General features: G+C 39.2%; 2 protein-coding genes across 2 annotated transcripts; both read right to left on the bottom strand.

Moving 5' to 3' along the window:
- Nucleotides 1–576: 576 nt before the first annotated feature.
- si:dkey-16n15.6 (organic solute transporter subunit alpha) lies at nt 577–6,798 on the bottom strand. Its single transcript, XM_047605166.1, has 7 exons — nt 6,596–6,798; nt 5,194–5,345; nt 5,023–5,096; nt 4,764–4,919; nt 4,213–4,324; nt 3,037–3,289; nt 577–1,882 (listed from the first exon to the last, which is right to left on the bottom strand). The coding sequence occupies exons 1-7, from the start codon at nt 6,660–6,662 to the stop codon at nt 1,461–1,463; spliced, it is 1,236 nt and encodes a 411-aa protein (XP_047461122.1). The 5' UTR covers nt 6,663–6,798; the 3' UTR covers nt 577–1,460.
- A 759-nt stretch (nt 6,799–7,557) lies between these two features.
- Nucleotides 7,558–19,225, bottom strand: LOC125015774 (protein-serine O-palmitoleoyltransferase porcupine-like). Its single transcript, XM_047597731.1, has 13 exons — nt 19,142–19,225; nt 17,679–17,821; nt 17,269–17,461; nt 16,468–16,511; nt 15,587–15,768; nt 14,807–14,937; nt 12,899–13,024; nt 11,843–11,943; nt 11,327–11,403; nt 10,882–10,945; nt 10,681–10,766; nt 9,177–9,290; nt 7,558–8,139 (listed from the first exon to the last, which is right to left on the bottom strand). The coding sequence occupies exons 2-13, from the start codon at nt 17,812–17,814 to the stop codon at nt 8,038–8,040; spliced, it is 1,356 nt and encodes a 451-aa protein (XP_047453687.1). The 5' UTR covers nt 17,815–17,821; nt 19,142–19,225; the 3' UTR covers nt 7,558–8,037.
- Nucleotides 19,226–19,337: the final 112 nt, after the last annotated feature.

Raw genomic sequence — 19,337 nt, 5'->3', positions numbered from 1 at the left:
TTAATTTTGAATATATGCTTATATATATTCTTCATCTTTTATTGTTTTTTGTTTGTTTGTTTGTTTGTTTGTTGTTTTGTTCAGCAACTGCATTATATGGCTTAATATGGTTCGGAGATTTATAATGTGTTTCCTTATACTAGCTAAATGTTCTTTGTATGCTCTTACTTGAATAAATATAGAAATATTTAAATAAATAAAAAATGACAAGAAACGCCCAACGTGTGTTCTTGCCTCGCCTGTTTTATCGAGGACAGTTCATCTGATCTGGAGCTCAACAGACAGCAGCTCTAGACTCTAGACAGGACATTCTGTCGGGCGCGCACCCGACACGCACGCACGGGCACGCCCGGTCACACACGGGTGCGCACGGAGGAACGCGCACACACACGGGATCCGACTATCGCTCACCTGTTCTTCAGCTTGACTAGATATATATTGTGTTTTCATTTATTACCTTTTGAATAAATATTATTAAACACACTGTCTGGTCAAAAAAAAAAAAAAAAGTCGTCACCTGGATTAAACTAAGCAAAGAGGTACGAGCCTCCTATTGGATAATGACTGCATGGGTGATTATCTTTCAGCTGGCGACATGTTATTTAACCCCAACTGACGCAATGAGGAGCTTCTCATTTCTTAAATAACCACGTGGAAAGACACAGTGTCAGAATGCTGCTTATTTTAAATCTCCAAAAAGTACATTTAAAAGGCTTTGTGTGTATATATTATAACAAAACAAGGAAAGGCTAATGAATATAACTAAATTAAAAAAGAAAAACTGTCTGTCTAACTTCCTTGACTAACTGATAACCCTAGTGCAGAGGCAGACGTTGCAAAAGATGTAGATTGAGGCTCCTATTACCCACATACTCAATATTATAATATCTATTAATCTCAAAGTTCAGCGTTTACACAGTTCAGGAAAAATGAAAAGAGGCACGGAGTGAAACCCCGAGCAGGGTCTCTTTTCATGAGGGCACCGGACAGTTAACGTGAAAACACACACAAACAAACAAACAAAAACAAATGTATACTAGTACATTGTCCCTGCCACATAACGTATCTCAGGTTGCATTCGCGTTCATCTTTGTTTGGTGAGAACAATATCGAGAGCTAGAAGCAGCGAATCTTAAAGATTTGGTGAAAACACACCATCTTATAAAAGACAGTACATCAGTATTTGCTTTATAATAACACATGAGGGGTCAGTACCAGCATCACGAGCTCTTAAACTTAGCCTTACAAACAGTAGTCTTTATTAGGCCAGAGGTCCAGGCTCAGAAAAAGTGTCACAAAAGGTCCCAAAAAGGAGGCGAAGGAGACGGCTTAAGCTGCACCCTCAGCAAACAGGTAAACTGAAGAACCGGTGATGAGTGGAAGAGCTTCAGGCTTGATTGGATGAGTGGACGAGGCAAAGCAAGAGGGCGACAAGTTGCCCTGTAAACACCTTCAAGTGGTCAAACCACAGTAACATCCTCAGAGTCATGAAAGCCAATGTTAGTCCTGCCAGTAGTTTGGCCCAGATCTCCATCAGGCTCTTCTTGTTCCAGCCTGCTCGGGTGCTGCCTTTTAGCCTGAGGGAAATGAAAACCATCCAGAGGTGCGTGCTCTATCCTGCACAGACTTTCCTCGCTGTCACTGTTATAACAGGAATTCACAGCGTTGACGAGGCACCGGCCGGGGGAAACCTCCTGAGAGGGCAGGCCGGGGGTGGGATGCTCCGTCTGAACGTCATCGGTCTGGACGCCCATTTCCATCTTGCAGATGTCGACCGCCACCTCGGCGTCCTCGGCCTCGGTCAGCTCCACCTTACGGAAGGTGTGTCGGGCGTACATGCCGATGCAGAACATCTCCACGATCACACAATAATGAAAGATCACTAGAGGGGGGACAGAAAGCACAAGACAAGTCTTAGGTGTGCAAACAGCTCCATGGATCGCTGACATTTATGTTATGTGGCAAAATCTGTGGGACAATTTGTGATTCAAATATCTTTTGATTATAATTTGACACAGTAAATGACAACTTTTATTAGTTTTTTAAGTGGCTTCTGCTGTTTAGTTCTGGTTCTCAGTGTTGGGTTTTGTCTTCCTACTGAAACAGTGTGACCCCAAGTGGAAAAATTAGGAACAGCTGGCTATTTTATTGAAAATAAAAAATCAATTGCAGTCTATATCCTCTATGTAACTTTCACATTTTGGAAATTCATCCTGCAGGCCAGATTGGACCCTCTGGCAGGCTGGTTTTAGCCAAAAAAATAAATAAAAAAATAAAATAAATCGCCAAAACTGACCCACTAGAGCAGGGTTTGTCAAACTCATTTTAGTTCAGGGGCCACATACAGCCCAATTTGACCTCAAGGGGGCCGGGCCAGTTGCCCAATAGCTTATAACCTGGTAAATAACGACAACTCCAAATATTTCCCCTTTTTTTTAGTGCAAAAAAGTACTGCTACATGTAATGAAAAACTGTGAAAATTCTTATTTTGTCAAAGATTTCCAGCTAATATCTCCAGTGTAATTTTTGCAAATTCATCCCACGGGCCAGATTGGACCCTCTGGCGGGCCGGTTTTGCCCCCCGGGCCTTATGTTTGACACCCCTGCACCAGGGGGTCCGGTGTGGAATTTGCAAAATGTAAAAATAACATAGAAGGCATTAACTGCAATTTTTAAATAAAGTTGCCTCGTATTCATAATTTGTTTCCTAAGCGTTGCAGGAATAACACAACACTGAGACTCAGAACTAAACAGAAGAGGTCAGCAGTGTGCAGAAATGGCAAAATTCAAAAACATTTAGTAAAAGTTTAGTTCATTAAAGGCAAAAAAAATAATAAAAATGGTTCATAATGTACTTGTTTGAACTAAAACAAAGGCAAAAATCCAGAGTTGTCATTATTTGTAGGTTATCTAATGAGATCAAATTGGGCTGTGGGCCCCTTGAATTAAAATGAGTTTGCCACCCCTGCACCAGACCATTAACGTGTAAACATTTGTTCAGTGTGAGACACCAAAAAAGCCGGCGCCGTGACTCACGCTGAGACCTGGTCAGGACGGAGAACGGTGGCATGCAGGGGATGACCTCCAGGGCCCCCATGGTCTCCAGGATGCCGCTCTGCAGACCGCACAGCACCAGGACCACGATGATGCAGAAGAACTTGGCCCTGAGCCCGTAGCCGTGCAAAGCGCTCTTGGTGGCTTTGTAAAAGAGGAGGTGGCCGTAGAAGGACACGAACGTTGACACGCCTATGATGCCGTTCACGTACACGTTGGGGTCGACTGAGTCCACCTGGGAAAAACAACAGGAGCGTCGTTACCCAGAACTGTACTGAAAGGCAACTAGAAGAGCTTAAATATGCTTTAAGTGAAACTCCAACGCCTGCAGCCTCCACCTGTCTCCCTCATCACAGCAGTAAATGTGTCTTTGTGAATGTTTTGGATGCATGGATTTTATAAATGGGGGCAATAGGTACAAAATATTCAGAGAATTGTCACATCCTCACTTCATTTAAAACATTTTGAGGCCATTATGAAAACCGCTGCCTTCTAGTATCATTAGTAATTGTCTGAAACAATCATGAATGATGAGCTTAAATATAATGGCCAGTCATTTATCTGACATATTGTTAGCTCAATAGCATCATATTTAGAAAGCACATTTTTATTGATATTGTTACAGTAAGTTAAAAAATCACTATGCTATTAGGCTAATAATATGTAGGTGTATCCATATTTATATATTTCATATTTTGCTGATACTATTGTGTTTTCTTCTTATTATTTTATTTTATTTTATTTTATTCTCACACACACACATATTTTTTATTAGCATTTTCCAAGACATATTTTTTTTAAATTATTATTATTTTCTGTTTTTATGGAACTAATCCACTGTAGCCAAGCAGCTTCTCTTGTAGATCAATACAATCTCATGCAAGTCAAAGTCTAGTTTTGACAGATCCAATCCACTCGTGTTTTAAATCACTGAAAAAATACTTCTGCTATAAATACTTTTGGGAAAACCCCCCGTTAGACAATCAGCGGCACTGGCTGCTCAGTTATTATCCTCTCTCCTTCCTGAGCTACCACAAAAAGAAAAGCCCAGAGTTATGAGACAAATCCCCACATCCTGCCTGTTGTTGACCAGAGTTTGATTAAACGCTGCTGGGACAAGTGAGTAAAAGGAAGGAGGCTTGAGAATAAAAGACTCACGTCACCGTAGTCGTATTGCTCGTCGGTCCACAGGACGAGGGTGATGAAGAACAGGGCGCTGCGGACAACAGAGAGCTGCAGCACAGCCGCCATCATCCAAGCACGGCTGACGCTGCACAGAAGAGAAGAGACAAGGCCTTTACTACATCTACATGGTCATCATGTAACTTTACACAGTACGAAAACCTGAAAATACAGATACAGCACAACATGCTCTCTGTGGAGAGAGAGATAAAACACCAATTTTAGATGATGGCAACAGATGCAATCTTGAAATTTCAATGCAGACGTGCACTGATGAGCCACAACATTATGACCACTGAGAGGAGAAGTAAATAACAACGAACAGCACAAGGTGTCGACCTTCCCTCTAAATATAGATCCCAAACTGATCGAGTATCTGTGGGATGATCCACAGAGGCCCCTCCCCTCAACCCACAGGATTCCTTCTTTACTTCCTTCCTTTCTCCTTTCCTTCCGTCTTTCTTATGAGTCACAATGGAGACCTGCACAATGTTAGGAAGGTGGTCATAATGTTTCGTGCCGTGTACCTGTTTACGGCCACCATTGGGAAGCAGCAGCAGCAGCAACAGGGGAACGGATCCGGGGAAACCTGCTTTCCAGACAGAGTGGCCAACATACGAGCTTTCCCTCCAAAAAAGTCTGTGATCAGCTGCATGAATTTCAGCAAAGTGATGGAGTGATACCTGCAGGGACGCACACAGTCACACAAGAGCAGCGATGCAGAGCCACACACATGTGATTATTATATATGTATATGTATATATATATATATATATCCCAACTCACAGTGAAGCAATGAAATTACACAACGAGGAGGAGCGTGGCACGAACAGAGCTATAAGAGAAGTCAAGCTGAATACCTAAGATCAAAAAAAAAATAACATTCAAAGGTTAAGATACAGAAAAGATGCTTCTAACATTAAGTATTAAAGAGGAGGAGGAGGAAGCTGTGGTTACCGGGTACATCCCTAGGATCCACAGGTAGAGACGTTTACGCCTGGCTGAGGGAATGTGACGCAGGAAGAAGCCCACCTCCTCCAGGAAAACGCCGAGCAGAATAGCAGCCAGGCCGGCCGGGATGAGGAACAGCCACAGCTCATTTCTAATGGCTGAGGGGAGAGAGTCACAAGAGCCACTTACATAACTTAAATATCTCAGATATTTATATATTTTGTATAGTTTCATACATATACTCATGCATAGTTTCTATTTAGACAATAAAAAAAGTGCAAATTTCCAATAATTATTTCATATTAGGCAAAAAATATATACTGCCATTATAGAAAGATGAATTACCTACTTCATTTAAGTCGCATGTAGACCACCTTACAAAATATTTTCTCTTAGAGAGACTTGCATATAAAAAATATGGTCAGGAAAAGTCTTTTGTTGAGTTGTGGGGGCCTTTACTTTCCCATCTCAAGGAACTAGGATAATGATTGTGATTTTGGTTCAGAGTTGAAGCTACCTGCAATTAATATGTTATTCTTTGCTGAGTGGTTGATTGGTCATTGATTTGTTTTCGTTCGTTATTTGATTTGGTTGATTATCTGTTTGTGTTTTTCTTGGCAGATGGTTAACCTGGTGGGTGTGGATAATACATATATATATATGTGTGTGTGTGTGTGAGTGTGTGTGTGTGTGTGTGTGTGTGTGTGTGTGTGTGAATCTATATCCATATAAATGAATAAAAGAAATAAAAAAATACATATACATACAGTGTATATTCATTGTACACAATACTATATCATATTCATACCCATATGTATTGCATTATATATACACACACACACATACACACACTGTATATTACACGTTATAAATATTATTTTAAACATATATTTTTCATATATATTTGGATATTTTATATGTACCATTCCAATCCCTATGTTCTTATTTGTTTTATTAATTGTAATTTCTAGATCACAGTCAGTAAAGATGCTGCTTGAACAGAAACAAAGTATCGATCCATTTATCAAACTGCACTAAACCTTTTGTCAGAAATGACACAATAATGTGACACATTTGAAAATTCAAAATTCCATATTTTTCCAGACCCTAATGTTTTTTTTAGATATTCATACTGTTCCAGACCTGGATACTTGTCCATACTTGTGTAGGAACCTTGATGTGATATTTCTTTGGTATCGCTCAACCTCAGCGTTGTTCAAATAAGATTTAAAGATCCTCGTCGGTTTCCTTTCCTTTCCAACAGAGTAAATAACACCCATTTCCATTCAACATATTCTAAGGCCCTAAGCCAATAAGAATTAAAGCTGAGATGATTTATTTGGACTCTTTGTTAATGTTCCCTCTTACTTTTCTTTCTGCCACCGACAAAGCACAGAGCCTGGCTCACCTTTGAAGAGTTCTGACGACAGCGGGAATTCCAGCCCAGTCCAGCTGCAGTTCGCCCCCGTTCCCATTCTCTAAATATGTCTCCTCTCCACTGTCCACTACAGATACATGGACATGAACATGGGCGACTAATGAATCCCCACAAACATTAAGAGATGAGATGTCGAGGTGTGTGGAAAGGTTTCTTCTGGCCTTTATCCTATTGTTTCCGTGCCAAACAATCCCTCCCTGCACTAAAGGGGTTAATGATTGACAGATATGTAAGAGGAGGACAGGTGGCCGATCCAAGTCCATCTCGCAGACATTTTTTTTTTCTTTTTATCTAATGCATCTGCAACAGATAAACTCTAAACTACTATTATAACTTATTTATCATTTTATTCTGTGCTGTAGTTTAGTTGTTAAGTGCAAATTACATTATATTATATTGTACACTCAGTGGCCACTTTATTAGGTACACCTGTTCAATTGCTAATCACAAGTAGCTAATCAGCCAATCACCTGGCTGCAGTTCAATGCATTTATTCATGTAGAGGTGATAAAGACAACTCGCTGAAGTTCAAACCGAGCATCAGAATGAGGAAGAAAGAGGATTTAAGGGACTTTAACTGGTTTCTGGAACATGACGATGAGTTCACTGAACTCCAATGGCCTCCACAGTCACCAGATCTCAATCCAATAGAGGAACCTTTGGGATGTGGTGGAACGGGAGATTCTCATCAAAGATGTGCAGCCGACAAATCTGCAGCAACTGTGTGATGCTGTCATGTCAATAAGGACCAAAATCTCTGAGGAATGTTTCCAACACCTCGTTGAAAGTATGAAGAATTAAGGCAGTTCTGAAGGCAAAAGAGGTCCAAACTTTTACCAGCATGGTGTACCTAATAAAGTGGCCAGTGACCGTATATAAATGCAGTCCTATTAAATGCAACATAAAAAGATAGATCAGAAACCAGACGAATATAAAATGAATATATTTAATACAAAAAATACAAAAAAACAAAAACATCTGTACAGTTACGGACCTTTTAAACACATCCATTAACATATAAATGTGCCGAATCCTTGAAATGTTTCTGTCCATGGTTCCCAACACCAACTATCACAGTAATATACCCTTTTCTGCATGGTAGTATTTAACCGTACCTGTCTGACTCTCTACAGGCGAAAGTAAAACAATATAAAGTTCAGGTTTCTATCAGGACCTTTTATGTGTAGTGTTCGTATTTTCATTGAAATGAAACAACTGGACTGACGTGTAGGGAGTTTTGTTCCCGACTCATCCAAACGCATCATCATCCGTGAGACGACGCGGTCCCAGAACGTCCCCCGTCCTCCGTGGGAATGTGGTTTTCTGGACTGCGTGGACGATGTACGATGCGTAAAGTCTTTGGTGTTTGTTTGTGTGTGTTTGTGGTCGTCTTCCCATCGGCTCCAACAACGTCACAGAATTAACCGGTAGAAGACCCAGCAAACGAACACGACCCAGTGACTGGCCCAGTTCAGCTCAGACCACCTCTGGATGGTGTGGGCGGCCGGGAAACCCTGGGAAAACATTCAGGGATGACAAACAAGCGCAGTCTCAGTCTCACATCGTCATGTCTGTGTGGCCATTAACACTCTGGAAGAGGCTACACTCACAGGGAGGTAACGACGCACTCAACTAACGGTTAGCGATTTCTGAGCGAATACTGGGTTAACGACACAATTTTATTGCAGTTTTTTTTACCAGTGGAAACATTTATTTGCAGACAAATTATGACTGAAAAAGATTCATTTAATCATTTTGGAGGTAGGATGTAACTTCAAAACACAAACTATGCAATCAATGCATACTTAAAAAACATAGAGATTTACTTCTTTTTTTACTTCCACCTTTACTTCCTTACTTCCTCCTTTATTTTCCTGTAAAGGAGGAAGTAAATCTATATTTTAGATGTATTTCCTTTTTTACTTCCATTTGCAGTTCCTTCTTTACTTCCATCTTTAAAATAAAAGGCTATTTTGTGTTGAAGGAACTCCAAATGCTCCATATGGAAAACATTATTATTATTATAATCATGATATGTGAATATATATATATATATATTTGTGTGTATACTAAGTTTCCTCTAAGGCAATTATATATTGATATTTCACATTTTTGGACATGGGATTTTAGCTAGTTCACCATCATCAGCTAAAACTCAGATTTCTGTTCAGTTTTACTAAATTTTAAGCCCCATAGTTGACGGCAGAGGGTCACATAAATAAAAAAAAAAGGATCTTTAAAACAAATCCCACATCTAATAACTAAATGAATGATACAAATAAACAAACTAAGGCTTGCATGTGTTCCTATTTTGGGATTTACATGTTTTTTTTTTTAATGAAGATCAACATATCTGGTCTGAATACCTGACAGTGACATACGTTGTCTTCAAACGTGTGAACTAGAAACTAGATGACGCCCTCTGCTGTTTAAAAACAGCATCGCGATTCATTTTTCATCTCGGCTGATTTGACATTTTTATCAATCTTTAACCGTCTCCAGATGCATCGTTACATCCCCGTTGCTCATCGACATCGTTTTGCTTTTTTACCTCTTCTACTGACTGTTCGTCGTCCAGTCCAGGGTCAAACATGGAGCCCAGGTAGGTGAGATGGAAAACAACCAGTAAGCTGAAAAACACATTCAGCAACACCACCCAACAATCCTACAAAGAAGAAGAACGGAAAAACATAATGTGAAGCAGAAGCACAAGAACATCTCCACGGTGCATCTCATTCTTTTTAGTATTTAGGAGTAAAGTTAATATTTGAGTTTTTGATTCAGTAGTTGATTTTTCAGGTATCCGTGTTTTACTCGAGTATTTCTCCCTTTGACGACTTTTTACTTTTTACTCTCTTGACATTTGTACAGAAATATCTGTATTTTCTCCTCCTCACACTAGAAAAACATGCTTGTTACTTTTGCAACCTCCACGGTTGACGTGGCGTGAAGGACATGATCAGACAAGACTAGAGAATCAGTCTAGAGCGGGAAAGAAAAAGAAGAAGAAGAATAAGATGAAAAGTCAAAAGAAGAAGAAGAAGAGGGACAGTTAACCACAGAAAGTTGAGTGAGTAGAGTTAGAGAGAGAAATAGCAGCAGCATGGAGAAAGGAAGTGAACCGGGGCGTCTTGCTGACAAGTTTCAGCCTCTGGGTCTGAGCAATGAAGCCAAGTGCAAAAAACTGCAGTTCATCTAGTGGCCACTAGAGGCTCCAAAAGGGAGCAAATCCCCATTGACCCCCATGTTAAAAAGCCCAACTTAAACAATATTAAACATGTTTACAGCCTGGTAGAAAAAACTATTTCGGTGTCAATAGTTTATTTCACTATTCATGACAACTGTACAGGGAGTGAATTTTTTTCTAACTCATTCATTTATTTATTATTGAGCTTTAAAATTATGCATAATTAAGCGCATTCAGGCGGGGTGGGCGGGTCTCAACATCCAGGCTGCTTTAGCTCCGCCCCAACACGATGCCCATATTTGGAGTATACGAGCGTGGGCGGAGCAAAGCTCTTCCAATATGGTGGCCGCAGGCTCCGCCCACTTCAGGCTTCGTTTTAGAGGTTCAGAATCCAGTGGGTTTGTGCATAGTATATATATATACTGTATTATGATATATATACTATATGGCCTTATTGTGCGATGGCTGACGCTTCAGAAGATGAAAAGCCACACCTTCCTAAAAATGCCATATTTAAAGATTAAATAGATTATTCTGTCAGAACTTTTCTTCAGTTTGCAAGACTTTCAACAAAAAAAAATTATATATATTTTACTTTTTACTTAAGTTCATTTCAGATTCTGCACTTTCCTACTTTTACTTGAGTCAGGAAGTTGAATCAGTACTTTTACTTTTACCAGAGTATTTGTTTACCCAAGTATCAGTACTTTTCCTTAAGCAGAGAGTGTGAATATTTTCTCTACCTCTGGTAATAGGTGGTTTAGGCTTCTAGGACGACACCTGCTGCAGGAATTGTTCAGCTTGAGTATTTCTGGCAGTGTATATACCTGTGTACTTTCTGAATAACATAGCTAAGTAGAAGTCGTACCTTCTTGTGCTGATGGCTACATTCGGGACCACAGGGCCGGGAGAGGATACAGGCACTGAAGATGGATGCAAGCTTCTTCCTCAGAACTGTGGATAAGAAAAAAAAAAAAAAAGAGGTTAGTTTCAGTTCTGTTTCACCTGTAACAACTCAACTTTGCAGTTAAACACGTTTTTTATGTACAAGCAGAAATGTTATGCGTACCATGTTCCACATATGTGATGAAACCCAGCGAGAGCAGAACAGCTCCCAGGTGGAAACTCAAACCCTGAGGAAAACAAACACATGCAGCATAAACGTAGAGCATCTTCTTTGTTTTATAAAGACACAAAATTCTCTATAAAACACCAGCGTCGACCTTCAAAGAGTTTAACCCAAAGAAAAAGCCCCAATATGCTGTCGAGTACTATTAAATCCTATTGATGGTGCTGATGTGCTGCCTGTTTTTATACAGGCTGTACATATCTGCAGCTCACAGTTTGTAGCACAGTTTGTAGCACATATGTGTGTAGCACACATGTGTTCAGGTCAAGAATATAGATTTCACTGTTGTAAATCATTACTTTAAGACATCTGAAGTTGTGTAGTACATTAAAACAGTAGCCCATAGTGAGAGGTTGTGTGTAGAAGAGTTCATCATCTCACTAACATGTAGTAAAGCGCTGGCTGAGTACGTCACCAAGATGGCTGGGAAAGTTCCAAGTCTCATAGCATTTTTAAAGACATCTGAGGAAAAAAAAGGACAGAACAAGTAAACACCCAATATTAAGACAATTGATACGAGCAGTTTTTTAATGTCTTTCAAAACAACTTTAAATGCAAACTATTTTAATTTGATAAATGAGATTGTGCTATTAACTGTCTAGTGACCAAACTAACCAACTGAGAGGTTTGGAGCCATTATGTGTCACTATGTTCTTGTATAGTCGTTATTATCGTCTGTTATCTCTGTCCTGCTTACTGTCTTTTTACTGCCTGCTGTCTTATGTAATCGTTATCCTATCTTATCTTATTGTTATTGTATCTTATCACATCATATCATATCATATCGTTATCTTATCGTATCTTTAACTGGTCTTAAGAGATTTTTGTGACTTTTTGAGGCAGTTGCGTTTAGTGTTTTTGTAATAGTTTAATAGTGAGAGCGTGGAGGTTGGTTACTCACAGGTTTTGAACCATCGAGACATGGGGATGTTCCAGGACGTCACCACCAGCACCATAGATCGAGGCATTTCCACACTGAGTGGCTTCACCACCCTCATATCCCTGCACACACACACAAATACACAGACACTGAACATACGACTCGTCCTCACCACAGGAAGAAGACAAACATGATAGCACATATTTGCGCCAAGACGAGGACCTGGTTTTGTATCACCTAGGACGAGAGGCTTGGTTTTAGCTGCAAGAGATGGAACAATTAACGACGTATGAGAGGAAAGTCAACTCTCATCTTTCCCTGGAGACGAGAAGGTGAGAGGTCTGCAGGAATTTAGTGAGTTGATTCCGTTTATCCTTAGAAACGACATATCCGGTGTGAATTTAGCTGTGCATCAGAGATTGTGATTAGATGTTTTTCACATTGTCCAACATGAGCTACATAAGTTATGGTGACGCATGGAGTAGATGACTCAAATGAGTCACAATAGCCCAGGACAGAGACATTTCACATCTCTAAGAAACAAAGAATGGGGGAAGGATCCCAGACTGGATGTGAAGGCCTCTTTTCATCCACCCACAACAGCTTCCACATCCTTTAGATAATAAAAGAGACTTTCTTTCGCCACTTCTATACTTCATTTTTAATTTTTTCTCTATGAGCAAAGACACAGAGTCTTTTTTTATGCAGCTTTTCCTTTTATTTCTAAAGCACAAGTTTAATATTAAAGCTGAAAGAGCTCAAGTCAGAGTCTACCAGTAATTAAGACCAATAAGAAAAGTTTTCATTCCAGATTTTGACCTCGCTAAGTCTTGTGTTAATAGTAGTTTGAGTTTCAAGCCTTTTCAACCAAAGGTTGAGTTTCGTAAAGTTGGACGATGACTATCAGAGGTTGACTTTTACATCCGCCCGTTTCTAGAGAACACCTTTATGGCGGCTCCAACTGGAATATAAACCAGCCTGACCACAGTGTCGCATAAAATAAGCTTTAAACTTCACCTCCCTTTAAATTTTATATTAGGAAAAGAAAGAAGAAAATAGCAGCTGAGACGAACGTACCATCTGGTGTGGTCTTTTTCCTCGGTGAAGCCTGCTCCCGCCAGCATGCAGGTGCCTTCGCTGAGGTGGCCCACGAAGTAGTTGCTAAAGTGGAAGGACACTGCGTTCTCGTAGGCGTAGAGCCACCTGTGCAAAGAAAATACACATCACACAGAGGAGGAGGACGGGGGGTTACAGGATTTACGAAACATGCCCACAGACAGGATGTCTGAGGACTATCTGGACTGTTTTCAGCCCAGGTCTGATCAGATGTTTAATAAAATGTTTGTGATGTAACGATGCATCGCGAGACAGTTCATCTCATTTTAGCTTCAGCATTTTGTCTTCTCCGTGCCCAAAAACTAAAAAGGGCAAGAAAATCACAGACAAGACAAAAACTACATGCAAATATTGCAAGTTGAAATATAATTTCAGTTGCACTTTAAAGAAGAGGACATATGCAGTGTATTGCACAGTTTACACTTCCTCCAAGAAATAAAAAAGGATTCTCTTTAATTTGTTAAGGAAATAATTATCTGAGAAATAAGTAAAGAATCTTTTTCAGTGATAATTTTTCTGCGAACTCATTCTGTTTGTTGATCGTTAACCCAGTATCGGAAAGTCGTATAAGTTGAGTGAATCGTTAAATAAAATGCAATCAAACATCAGAGCAGAACCTCAATGGATTCTCAGCTAATTCCGTGATTCATGAGTGGTACAACCATCACACAGTTTATTGTAGATTTGTTTTAGGACCGAGTCAGAGTGACGTGCAGATCGATACTGAAATACCGATACTACCGATACCAGGTCTTTATGCTCTAATATCATTTCTCAAATCAAAATATCGACACTTTCGATACTTCAGTGGAAAGTAACTAAACTACTGAGTTGTGGCGACACAACAAACCTTGTAAAACACAAACTCAGGTTAAACCACAACACAGAATATGAGACATTTATGATGAGGAGGACAGAAGAGGAGAGAACAGAGTCAGAATTAAGATGCAAGTTTTCATTTTATAGTAGTGCCTAATAGTAAAACAACAATTTATTTTAATATTCTTATTATTTTACTAATTTTAATTTTTTAATGTTTTAATGATTCACATAATTTGTATGATTATATAGAAATTGAGACCACTACCTCAATAATATAATACACATTAGTGTGTATTTACACAAAGTACCAGGTCAGTATCGCTGATACCAGCCTGAATTTTTCTCAGTATCAGATCAGAGAGAAAATCACAAGACATTAGAAGAAAGTGACGACTCCTCCTGTTAGATGGAGCTTTGTTTACAACCTGGAGGCTCCAAACACATGTATTATCTCACATAAAACCATTAACAGCGAGGTGTAACCTTGACTCACCTGTTCGATAGTGTAAAGGTTCATTTACTGTTGCTGGACTTTGACTAAAATAACGTGTTACTCGTGGTCAAATTCAAACGGCATCAGAAAATAATGATCTCTCTCATCTCATTACATGGTGGCCTGTTTACTGCTGAGGGCTGAGAAATGTGTTAAAATGTTAAATGTGTCCAACATATTCGATCATGTCCTCTAATTAGTCTCTGCAACACTTTCGAACATCAATATTTTTTACTATTTCATTTGTAATTTAAAATAACAAATATTTACTTGACTTTAAGGGTGTGTTCAGCGTGTTTAAAACTGTTCTATTACCTGGAAAAATGGACTATAAAATAATCCTTTAAGATAATCCCACTGATAGAAGTTACGATAAAGTAGATTTTGTTTTTTTTTCAACCCTAAAGCCACATTTTCATCCCTTACCTTTCTCAAATGTACCTTGGAAGCAGGAGAAAGAAAAACAGACATTTCATTGTCAAAGCTGTGGTTTTGGGGCAAAAGTAGCCAAGTGGCCGGAGAATGAAAAGATCTTAAATGAAAAGTTCTCTTACTTCTGGGTGACGGAGTTTCCGTGGATCGGGATGAACAAAGGGAAAAGGTACGGGGCGACGCAGGTGGAGACCAGCAAACACATCTGACTCTTCAGGAGGCTGAGGGAGGATTTATGCAGCCACAACCAGCTCTAAGGGATCCAGCCAGAAAACTATTATTATTATTATTATTATTATTACAACACCATGAACACAGAGGTTATACTTTGTAGTATTTAAAGTTTGGTTTTAGACTCTAAAATAGAAATTAAGAGATATGTGGAAAAGAAAACAGGAACAGGAAGAAAACATGCCCAAGCCTCTAATAATCCCGCCAAGAAAAATTCACGTTAGATTATGGAAAATATTCCAATTTTTGTGTGTTTTTTCAAAAAAACACTATATAAAGGGTTAAAAGTCAGAAAAAAATCAAACCTTTGGTATTTATGATTAGTACTGAAGTGGATTAAAAGATTTATGTAAGAAAAGTAGGAAAATCAGATCAAATTAATACTTATATAATTATAATTAAATTAATTATATAATATTATTGTTACTATTTTTTGCAACTTTTTTGTTCTATTACTAAAACTTAATTTTTCTTCATCAATCAGACCTTTCTACTGATCAGAATCTTTCTACCTTTTCTAGTTTTTGGAGGTTAAATCACACCTTTTTTCCAGTCTTTCATGCCGTCCTGGAGACAGGTGCATCAGGTCGTGTCCAGGTGCTTCGTTACCCAGGTCGACTCAGATGATGGAGATGCATAGAAAAGTTGGAAAATAACCGCCGGCTACTCACCAGTTTCGTGCCTTCCACCGCGTTCTTGTAGCTGGAGAAGCTGATCCAGGGGCCGAAGACGGCGGTGCCCACGAAGAGAACGTAGCCCAGGAACTCGGCGGGCGAAGGCAGCCTGTCGACCGCCCGTCTGTCCATGTCGAAGGCTAGAGAGATCGCCTTCATGGCCACCACCATCTGAGAACCTGACACAGATAAAACACGTTGACTTACATCAATTTCACTGAGATTTACACTGGTTCTTATCATTACTATTACTGAACACTCCTTACGTCCCCACAAAGTGACAGTTTAAACCGATTTATACACCTGCAGCTTCACAGTGACAAAAATATATAAATATATAAAAAATATATAAGTATGAACTAGAAAAATCACACCACCTATTCCATGTAGAATACTTGTGATGTAAGCACTAAGTTTGTTCCACTATGCAGTGAGTTGTCATGCTCCCAAGACAAAAAAATATATATTTCTCACTTAATTAACTATAGTTTAAAGGAACTATTTAATCATTCCTAATTTATTCAACCTTGATTCCCACAAAGAAAATTATCCTTAGGTAAAAAGTGACCAAAGGATTATAATACACTTATAATCCTTAATCATTTCTAATTTCTAGGCTGCGTATTTATGTATTTTCATACATTGTTTTTATGACATTCTTAATAGTTCCTGTCTTAATTTACATTTACCTGGAATCACAGTAAAAAAAAAAAAATGCATTTGAAAAAGTCTTCAGTTATGTAATACCTTGTGCCCATTGCAGGTCTTATCTCAACACAAACCAGTGAAGCTTTATCAAACAAACAACACAGCAACTGAAACTGCTGTAGCCTGAACAGCAGAAAACAAACGTAAAATCAGTTTTAAGTAATATTTACCTCTTATTTTATGCCAGGTCACCATGTCAATTAAAAGTAACTCTCTGAAACAAAGAGGTAGAAACATTATTACAAGACTTGAATCCTGTTTGCAGTCGTACGGAGGAAATAAACTAGTGGGGGAATCTGCACAAAATGACGAGGAACGGTCTTTAAATTTGAAATTTTGCAAACAGTTAGTCGCTACGGCCTGATACGGTCCACAGATATTTCCTGATTTAATGGCTGCATTTCACCAACTTTCAATAAAATGATCCTGAAATAATAATGACAAACATCCCTCTGTATCCTCCAGCCGGGCACGAATGAATCATTCAAAGTCCACAACGTTTCAGCTGTCACCATGGAAACACGATTCCCCAAATCATCTCCCTGTTCTTCCTTCGAATCCACACTGATTTAGGTGTGTTTACGTAGCTACTTATTATTTATGCACTGTTTAATCCTCACTTTATCGTATCATATGACCAGTTCCTTTGGTGTAAATTATGTTATAGTTCTTACTTATAGTTTACTTACATTTAACACACAAATCCATCTGTATAATATGTTCATAGTACCTCATACATATGCTCTCACCTGCACATAGGTTTTTATGTGTAAATAGTCCATATGCTATAAATACAACCTGCACCATACCACTTATATACCACACTATTTATGCTACATGCACTTCTGATTAAATGCTAACCTGCATTTCCTTGCTCTGTACCTGCACATGTGTAATGATAACAAAGCTGAATCAAATCTAATCTAATTTAATGTATATATCTATGTATACAAGATGCGGTGCTTTCTCACCCACTGAGGAGGTAGACGAGGACGACGGCCGAGAGGAAGAGGCCCCTGCTGCCGGAGTCTCGGCTGAGCAGCAGGACCAAGTAGCAGAGCGCGCTGAGCAGCATCACCCACAGCACGTGCTGCTCGAAGAACAGGAAGAGGCCGTAGATCCCAGTCAGGACGGACACGACGTGCTTCACGGTGGACGCGACTCCTGAGGAAGACGGAGGAGAAATCGCTTCAGTCCAACGTTTCTCTACATTCTGGCACAAATAGTTTCTCTCGCCCTTTAACAAAGAAAGCAAATGTGTGTGTGGTGACGATGACACTCCTTGAGTATAAACTATCAGCCTGGAGCCCTGCAGAATTAAAAATGGGTATATACTCGTGCAGAGGCTCCTACTTCCTGGTGTGCAGTCAGTGCATCTCACCCAGTCTGAAGCAGAGTCTGCAGACGAGGCAGAGCAGCAGCAGCCTCCAGACCTGCTGGAGACCCTGCTGGACGGTGCTCAGACCACAGCTCTCAGCCAGCTGCTGCCACACCATGAGCCTGGTGGACATGTCCATCCTGCAGCTGCACACAAGCACGCAACAAAAAAAACAACCCATACTATTAAAACGCATCTTGACACATATTTGTATTTATCATGTTCAAACAGTCATAGGATATTTTCCTTCATAGGTTCGACATCAGATTCTTGTTCACAGTGAAACTGATTATTACGGTTTAATATTTCAAGTTAAATGATTTATTTGTCGTCAAACAGTCATAAAACAGTTTCCGTCATAGGTTTGTTAAATTAATGATTAGATTCTTGTTTATAGTCACGCAAACTATCAAAATGCATCCTGACGCATTCAAGTTCAATTTCTCACTGACATTCATAAAACATTTTCCTTCCTAAATTAATGATTAGATTCTTGCTCACAATGAACATGACTATTGCTGTCTAATATTTCAAGTCATTTTACTCTATAGTCCTTAAGAAAATTAATAACAAAGTCTCCCAAACTATCATAACATGTTCTGACACATAGTTCAATTTCTCATTTTTAAAGTGTCATAAAGCATTTTCCTTTGTAGGTTTGTTAAATAATTGACTCGATCCTCGTTCATGTCGACTCTGACTGTTTCTTTGTGAGATTTCAAGTCATTTGATTCTGTTGTTTTTGAGCAAACTAATGACAAAGTAACACAAACGATCTTAAAACGTCCCAACGCTTGGACGATCTCTTTGTCGTCAACCAGAAATAAAACAGTTTCCTTCGTAGCTTTGCTAAATGAGTGTTTAGATTCTTGTTTATAGTGAGTCTGACTATCACTCTATAATGTTTAGGTACTTTTTGCTCTATAATCTGTAGGAATATGAAAGGCACAAAGTCACACAAACTTAAATAAACCTGATGCTTGGATGATGTCTTTGTCAGTCCTAAAACACTTTCCTTCATATGCTTACTAAATAATCAACATTCACTATAATAATGAAGTCGTTTCATGATATAGTTTTAAAGAAAATTAATGACAAAGTCCCCCAAACTATCACAATGACACTTTGTGATCAGTGGGCTACACCTAATGGCAAAAACATTTAAAATTTAGGCAAAAAAGAACATTTAAGTGCGCATTTCTCCTATAAAAAAAAATATTATGTATGGGAAAACTAGGTGTTAAAGTCGCCTCCAAGCGACACCTTCATTCAGAGAAAAGCAGAAATGAAATAACTTTTTTTCTTAACCATAACACAGCGATTAGCCACATAGCGAATGAGTTCTAACTTGTTGTTAGGAGACTTAACATCGCGATAGTTTGGTTAAAGTGTTATTTTAGCAGAACTGCAGCGAGACTTGGCTCCGCCGACGTGTTGTTTATTAGTTATTAATTTGGGGGATTTACCTGGTGAAAGAAGGAGCCGAGAGACAAAAGAGTGAGAGCAGAACCAGCTGATCCAGACGTGATTTTTCTTTTCTTCTTCTATGGTTTGTAACAGTGTACGTCTTCTTCTTCTTCTTCTTCTTCTTCTTCTTCTACTGTCGGGAGGACCAGTAAACAGCACATTACCGCCACCTGCTGGATTACATTACCAGACCGT

The sequence above is a fragment of the Mugil cephalus genome, chromosome 1, assembly GCF_022458985.1.
Source record: "Mugil cephalus isolate CIBA_MC_2020 chromosome 1, CIBA_Mcephalus_1.1, whole genome shotgun sequence".
Lineage (NCBI taxonomy): Eukaryota > Metazoa > Chordata > Actinopteri > Mugiliformes > Mugilidae > Mugil > Mugil cephalus.
Note: the sequence above shows the minus strand (reverse complement) of the source record. Positions and strands in the feature narration are given on the sequence as shown.

Bases quoted from the DNA above. Each gene is read 5' to 3' on its own strand.
- LOC125015774 (XM_047597731.1), bottom strand. From the start codon at position 17,814: ATGGACATGTCCACCAGGCTCATGGTGTGGCAGCAGCTGGCTGAGAGC. The intron at 13,025-14,806 runs GTAAGAGAACTT...TTCTTTGCACAG, and splicing joins GGAAACTCCGTCACCCAGAA to GTGGCTCTACGCCTACGAGA. The intron at 10,767-10,881 runs GTACGCATAACA...TCTTATCCACAG, and splicing joins CATCACATATGTGGAACATG to TTCTGAGGAAGAAGCTTGCA.
- si:dkey-16n15.6 (XM_047605166.1), bottom strand. From the start codon at position 6,662: ATGGGAACGGGGGCGAACTGCAGCTGGACTGGGCTGGAATTCCCGCTG. The intron at 5,097-5,193 runs GTAACCACAGCT...TTTTGATCTTAG, and splicing joins GGATCCTAGGGATGTACCCG to GTATTCAGCTTGACTTCTCT. The intron at 4,920-5,022 runs GTGAGTTGGGAT...GCGTCCCTGCAG, and splicing joins TGTAATTTCATTGCTTCACT to GTATCACTCCATCACTTTGC.